This window comes from Asparagus officinalis, chromosome 5 (genome assembly GCF_001876935.1).
Source record: "Asparagus officinalis chromosome 5, Aspof.V1, whole genome shotgun sequence".
Taxonomy (NCBI): Eukaryota; Viridiplantae; Streptophyta; class Magnoliopsida; order Asparagales; family Asparagaceae; genus Asparagus; species Asparagus officinalis.
This window is the reverse complement of record NC_033798.1, coordinates 80,261,558-80,269,346: the sequence shown is the minus strand read 5'-3', so window position 1 is coordinate 80,269,346 and position 7,789 is coordinate 80,261,558. Positions and strand designations below refer to the sequence as shown.

Here is a 7,789-nt window from a genome sequence, read left to right as displayed (position 1 = left end):
CAGGCCGCTTCGAGCGCTTTGAAATACGTGGCGCTTGATAAGTTCAGCTGGGATCAGGATTATGACAAGATTAAGGTGCGCGCTTTTAATCTATGACTCTCTCAAAGTCAAATTGGAATTGTTTAGTGATGGTTTAGGCATTTTGACTGATGTGGGCATTTCCATAGTTACTCATTTTAAATTGTTTATTGTAAGTGGAATATGTGGGAATTTTTATGAGATTTAGGTTCGATGGCATTTAAGAAGCCTCAACGTCAGAAATATTTGGTAATTGAGTTTTGTTTCTATTCGAAATGCATAGCGGTATTTTGTAGGCCAGTTTAAGGGATGATATTGATTGTTGCTCTATTTATTGTTTGTTATTTTGATATCAGCCTTTCCAATGTAAATAATGCTCTCAGCATTCGATCTCTTCTTATGTCCAACCACCTCCTCATCCTTAGAACGATGGTAAACCCCTAAGTTTGTCCAGATATTTTGTATTTCAGTGGTGTTACTTGTTCATGGATCACTGGTTTGTCAAGTGTATGAATATCCATCCAAAATCGATTTTAGAAAGTGTACATGAGGATGTATCCTTTTTGTGTGTGTGGAGCAAGGTGTGAGAAATTCTCATTGTAATAGTTTTTTTTACCACTATTTGTTTGGATGCTATTTCATAGTAAAAGCTGACCCCGAGCTTGCAGGACATTAGGAATAGGTCGTAATTATAAGATAGTTAATAGGTATTGTTTCTAGTTATTGATTATGGGTTATTCTCGGTCCCAATGTTTCTGTTCATGCTATCAGACCAGCTACTGATCATAGCGGTGGTAAGTCCTCTGGTGGTGTGTTTTTTTTGCTCCTCGGACTACATTGTGTTTTTTAACCACTTTGAGTTCTTTTATGCTTCTTCTTACCCTTCTTATCTGTTGGAAATATCACTTCCCATTCGATTTTCATACATTTGGCATGCTACAAAAGGTCATCATGAAAGACATTCTGGCACGAAACTCTCTTACATTCTGGCATCAAATGCTTAAAATTTTACCTTTGTCCATGTCCAAGGATAGTGTCCTATTGTCTGATATACCTTTGTCCATGTAACACCAAGGATATTTATGTAGCATGCGTTTGGCATGCTACAAATGGTTATCATGAAAGACATTCCTGGCACGAAACTCTGTTACATGCTGGTATTTCCTTTTCGTTATATGAGCCATGTTCGATTGTCAGATTTCCAATTGACATATTGTGTCCTATTGTCTGATATATCAACATTTTGTAAATAAATGTTTAGATAAGGACTGGTTTTGCAGTTTACTAATAGGTCTTTTAACCAAGAAGTTTTGTGGTATTTTTTCCGTATAGCTCCATTTTGTGGATGTGTAACATAAGAAGGTAAAGTCACATAAGATGGTATAAGTCAAACTTTTGTTTTTGTCTGGGAAGGTAGATTGGAATACAACTTAGTCCTGTGTTTTAAAAATAACATTACATGCGAACAGGAGAAGCATGCAGTTTTTTTATTTGTTATTTTGATTTGAATAGTGTTTTAACTTTAACCTAATGTTGTTGATTAAACATTCTGAAGTTCTTTCCGTACAAGCGTTTCATTAGGCATTGTGCATTACCTGCTAATACCTAAAATATCTGTTTATTTCCTAATCTTGACTAAGGGGGTGTTTGTTTCACCCTTTTTATGGAATATGAATAGGAATTGAATCTGACAGGGGCAAAATCGTAAATAAAAGATTCTTTATGAATCCTATTCATAAGTTTGGTTCACAATAAATTTATAGATTTCGAAATCTATAAAGTTTAAAGAGTATGGTGATTTTATAGAAACCCAAATCCTAATGATTTGGGAGGATTTGGGGCAAAAAGCTGACACACCCGTACTATTCTCCCTCTTTTTTTTTTTGGATTTCATTTCTTCACAAACCCTATATTATTATGAGACCAAATTCTATTCTCATTCCAAACCAAACTAAAAAATAGGAATTGGAGGGTTTCTATAAAGTTGGAATTTATTTTTTTCATGTTATGAAACAAACATAGAAAAGAAAAAAAAGGATTCCATGAATCCATAAACTTGTCTTAAATTTTTTTATGGATTTGATAGGAATCCATAATCCATAAAAAAAAATCGGATTCATAATCCTATTCTTGTCCACTATTGAACCAAACACCCCCTAAATGTACTATATTTTTCAAGTTTGCGGGCATACTGCTAATGATAAGTTTGATTTTGTGGTTTATCTTTTTTGGCAATCAGATATATGTGTTCCTTGAAGGTGTGGAGGAAGAGAAGGTGGAGACTATTTTTAAGCCTATGTCTGTGGATGTCAAGTTTCATGACGTCCAGGGGAAGAATTATCGATGTGTCATACCAAAGTTGAACAAGGAGATTGTTCCTGAGAAATGCAAGGTGCTTGTGAAGCCTTCAAAAGTCATTGTCACACTTTTCAAAGCTTCAAAAGGGAATTGGTTGGACTTGCACTTCAAAGAAGACAAGGTAAGGTTTTCAAAGCTTCTGTATTTCTTACAACTAATCTTATAAGTAGCGTGACTCAAGGAACAACTATAAGCTTACTAACTGTGCACTTCGGAAATAAAAGCACCTCAACATTCATGAAGTGGAGGGATATAATTTTTCCGGCCCCTAATGGCCTTTCATGCATATCAATATGGGGAATGGAAAGCAACAACTGTTATATAGTCTCTGGATTTATCTTCATCTTTCTCAGGCAAAGTTCTTTTTTAGTGTAATGGCTCTTTGTCACTGTTAAAGGTGCTGCATAGACGCATCAACAAGACCAGGAAAACTTTCTATATCTTCATATTTATTACTTAATTTTTTTGAGATATTTTCACCAACCAGTACTAACTTGCTGTGGCCTTTGTATGCTTTGTTTGTTATTGTCAATTAGATCTGAACTAAGAAATTTTATCCCATATATAAAGTGTTGGAGGGTGGTAAACTTTGGTGACTTAGTTTAAGAGTTATGCTTCAAATGTGACATCATTACTTGTTCATAGCGTTTTACCTTTATGTATTAATAGATGCTCCTAGGTTAGTGTTATGTATTGTTTGTGTCACCAGTTTCAAAGGGCTTGTTATTCCATTTTCAATGGTTCTCAGATTTGCTTCTCTCATCTCTTTGTGCATATTGTCACTTAAAAAGGATCCTGGTTGAGCTACACAAATTAACATCTGTGTCATATACGCATACTCATTTTATTGCCAAAATATGTTTTTTCACATATACCTATCTGTATCTAACACAAATGACGTATGAAATTTGATTCCGATCCTTTTTCCTGTGTCTTCTAGCAACAGTTTGTGTTCTTCTCTATTATGTGGATGTTTAAATTTTGTTCCCATATTTTATTAGATATATGATCATTGAGTGTTCAACTTTGCCCCGGTGAGTTAGTTTCGTTAGTTTCTGTGGCATTATCTGTATGCTTTGTAGTGGTGCTTGAAGGAACTCTTTTAATTCAGTATTGTAAGTTATTGAATATGTGATTCCGCAATCGAAATTAGGTAAATAAAAGAAATAAAAGAAGGGATACATAAGCCTCTATATAACTGAAAAGAGTTGCATGGATTTCTTAGTCGCAAAATGCATTGATGCACAGATATTCATGGCAGAACATGCAAACCTAAGTTTCAGCTGTCAATCTTCATGATTACTCTTTTAACACATTTGGTGATAGTAGCATCTAAAAAACTTTGGCCTACTCTGACTGTCATTTTCAGAATGAGCTATGCCGATTGTCATTTTCAGTATGAGATTTTGGTGTGAAGGCTGTTTATTGTTTTTAACTTTGGTTAAGGGGTTAACCTGATGGCTGACCCTTGACGTTGTTTTACTTTTCAGCTGAAACCGAGCACAGGCAAAGATAAAGACCCAATGGCTGGAATAATGGATTTGATGAAGGTGAGTATGATTTTCTGGATCACTGACCACTTTTTTCTTTGGAGTGAAATGTTTGGTTGCATGATCTGATGAATTCGGAATGGTTATCTATCAGAATATGTATGAAGAAGGTGATGAGGATATGAAACGGACAATCGCCAAAGCATGGACGGATGCAAGGTCTGGGAAAACAGCTGATTCACTCAAAGACTATGGCATTTAATGGCCACTGCAGGTTCAAACATAGGCTTAGCTCTCATACTTGCTTTGGTTTCTTGAGTGAAAATATCTCCATGTTCTCTGGATTAAGCTTGTGAATTGTTTAGAGAATATTGATCTATATCAGTTGTTTTTTTCTTGTGTTTTTGGGTGGATGTTTTATCATAATATAACCTAGGGTTAGCTCTCATACTTGCTTTGGTTTCTTGAGTGAAAATATCTCCATGGTCTCTGGATTAAGCTTGTGAATTGTTTAGAGAATATTGATCTATATCAGTTGTTTTTTTTCTTGTGTTTTTGGTGGATGTTTTATCGTAATATAACCTTTTCAATTAATTGATGTGTTAATATCATTGAACTTGGGTGTTGGGTAAGTTTCGGATGTGTGTACTGTATAAGACGCACTGTTGTTTAGGTTATGTTGAAATTAGTATATAGGTGTACCAGAAGTATAGAATTTATTAATTATTATTTCTGTTAATTTGAATCTAGATCCTCGTCTAGTCCTCACCTTGATGATGGATGCTACTCTAATGTTCACAGTCGAATTCTTAAAGCTTCTTTAGGTTCGGAAAAATGAAATATGAGGAAATAATGGTGGGTAATCACTATTTATCTTAAGCCAAAACTACCGTTCTTTACTCTTCTGAAGGAGCATTATCTTTCATATTCTCACAACATAGAGAGGAATACTTCTAACATGGTTCTTCATGCGTAGGGGTTAGAATAGTAAGGGGCTTTTTTTTCATAGAAGTCACCCTAAAGTAGAGTAATTTTACATCAACCACCTTTGTATTTCAGAGTAATTTTATGGGAACCACATTTGAAAAGGTGTACTAGATTAAAACAAATGGTAATAGAGAAGCTTCTGGAGGTCCAGATAGACAGAATTTACACATTAATTTCACCGTAGCCTGTGTTCGGGATTATACTGTCACATACGTTTCCATTAATCCCCATTAGTGAAATGATTACCGACTAATCTAAAGTAGCCAATTCAGACTCCGATTCCAATCATAAAACGCAGCAGCTGTACCCTCGTCTTCACCTTTGTCTTTTGGACCAAGCAAAAGCGACCCTACACTATTTTCTTCGAGGGTCGGTTGGACCATCTTTCACCCTCGCCCAAACGCATCTCGACACGTGTACACGCTTAATGGCTACTCCAAGCGTGAAGTAGCAGGCAAGATTTTGTTTTCACATTATTTTTCTATAAATACCCTCTAGACGTACATCAAACACAAGTTAGTTCAATGGAGATTTCGATGAGGGCCCCTTTGCTGCTGGTGTTGTTCTTCGTGGTGTCGGCCCTGGCCAGCGCACAGGAGCCCAGCCTGGCTCCTTCTCCGCCTATGGTGAGCGGGTCGTCGTGCATCCTTCCCAGCGGTTTTGCGCTTGTTTTAGCCTCTGCGGCGTCTTTCTTTGCTCTTTTTGCTCGTTGAGGTTTTTCTTTTCTCGAGTGATATTTGCTATTCTTGGTTACTGCTTTGTATGATGAGGTCATATATGATGATTATGTGATGTGTATGCTGTTGATTTGGGGTGGGTGGTTGTGTGAGGGCGAGTTATTCTTTTGACAGTTTGTGTGTTGAGAGGTGCGCATCGGTTGCATCCGTGGGTTATAGTTTAGTTATGTGAATAAATGACCCTCTTTTCGTAAGGTTCGTGTTTCTGAATTGTGATGTAATTAAAACCAGTAATTTGAAGATTATTTGCGTAACTATTCGGACTCTTGGATTACCCATACGATGGCAACATACTTCAAGGTACAATTGCTTAAGGTGGGCGATTCTCATAATTAAACTTAACCGCCAATTACAGACGAACATTATGTCGCGCGCCGATGCGGAAGCCTTGCACGAACTCACAACGAACCTGTGATCACGAGTCGAAGAAAGCCAAACTCTTGCACAAATCAAACCAATAACGCCAAATCAATCCAAACACAGAGATATACGTGGTTCGGCAATTTGCCTACGTCCACGGGGAGAGGATGGGGAGATTTCACTAATTCAAGGAGAGTACAAAGGGTTACAATCACACAAGAACTCTCAAACTAACCCTCAACCAAAGATCTCACCTTGCCCACAATATCTCCCTCTCACAATGCTCAAAAGATTCCTTAATCTCTGATGTTGAACCCTCTCAAATCGTTTCCCTATTTATACCAAAACAAAACCCCAATTAGACTGCAAATAGGAAACCTGCGTATGCAAAAAACCCGCTATAAGTCGACTTAACAGAGGGCGTAAGTCGACTTAGCAGAGGGAAAAACAGCAACAGGAGAGGACTTCGTAAGTCGACTTATCAGACATTATAAGTCGACTTGGCAGAGGCAAAAACCACAACTCCGCTGCAGATCGTAAGTCGACTCATGCACACTGGCAAGTCGACTTACCATAAGTCGACTTAGCCTTGTGCATGAGTCGACTTATGCCAGTTTTTCTGGTTTTTCTGATTTTTCCACAATTCTCCACCTCGGCGAATTTTGCCAAAAATGAGCCGACACCAAACCAAGAGCATCAATGTGTCGTCTCTCCAAATACGGCTGCACCACCCTCGCATGAAAAACCTGATTCTTCGCCAAATATATAGCACTCATGCTATCACAATGAATAGTGACGGATCGCTGCGATATACCAAGTTCTTCCAGAAGTCCTCGAAGCCAAATAGCCTCCTTCACAGCCTCCGTAACCGCCATATACTCTGCCTCCGTCGTAGACAAAGCCACCGTAGACTGTAAGGTGCATCTCCAACACACCGGCGCACGGGTCAAAGTGAACACATACCCCGTCGTAGACCGGCGCTTATCCAAATCCCCGGCATAATACGAATCAACATAGCCAATGCATAGCTGCCCACCTGTAGTGTCCCGCTCATAAACCAAACCAACATTGAGCGTACCTCTAATGTACCTCAAAATCCATCTCACGGCGTCCCAATGACCCACTCCTGGATCGTGCATGTATCTCGACACCATGCTCACCGCCTGTGACAAATCCGGCCTCGTACATACCATCGCGTACATCAAGCTCCCAACTGCGCTCGCATATGGAGTCTTCGTCATCAACTCACGGTCTTCAACTGACTTCGGTGAAAGGCCAGCTGAAAGCTTCAAATGGGCTCCCAACGGTACACAAACTGGCTTCGTATCCATGCTAACATGGAATCGCTGTAGAACCTTCTTCAAATAAGCCACCTGTGTCAAACAAATCCTGCCCTTCTTCTTATCTCTGCCGATCTCCATCCCTAAAATGCGCTTCGCCTCGCCCAAGTCCTTCATCTCAAACTCATTCGAAAGCTGAACTTTCAACTCATCTATAGCTGACCTGGAACTAGAAGCAACCAACATGTCATCGACATAAAGCAACAAATAAATATACGCACCTCCTCTCAACTTGCGAAAATACACGCAAGGATCAAACTGGCTCCGAATGTACGAATGACCAAGCATAAAACCATCAAATCGCCTATACCACTGTCGAGGAGACTGCTTCAAACCGTATAGCGATTTATTTAGCCTGCAAACCAACTTATCTTTCCCTGCAGCTCGGAATCTCAATGGCTGAGTCATATATATTTCTTCATCAAGATCACCATGAAGAAATGCTGTCTTCACATCCAACTGATCTAACTCCAAACCATACTGTGCCACCAAGGCTAGC

At 38.7% G+C, this 7,789-nt stretch overlaps 1 protein-coding gene across 1 annotated transcript in view; it reads left to right on the top strand.

The window, feature by feature from the left end:
• The window catches only part of LOC109844075 (calcyclin-binding protein-like), a 4,810-nt gene extending 401 nt beyond the window's left edge, over positions 1-4,409 (top strand). The window contains exons 2-5 of the mRNA XM_020413088.1: positions 1-75; positions 2,258-2,497; positions 3,867-3,926; positions 4,021-4,409. The exon at positions 1-75 is cut by the window's left edge and continues 31 nt beyond it. Of these exons, the coding sequence (XP_020268677.1) occupies positions 1-75; positions 2,258-2,497; positions 3,867-3,926; positions 4,021-4,128 (483 nt within the window). The 3' untranslated portion in view covers positions 4,129-4,409. The remainder of the gene's footprint in view (positions 76-2,257; positions 2,498-3,866; positions 3,927-4,020) is intronic.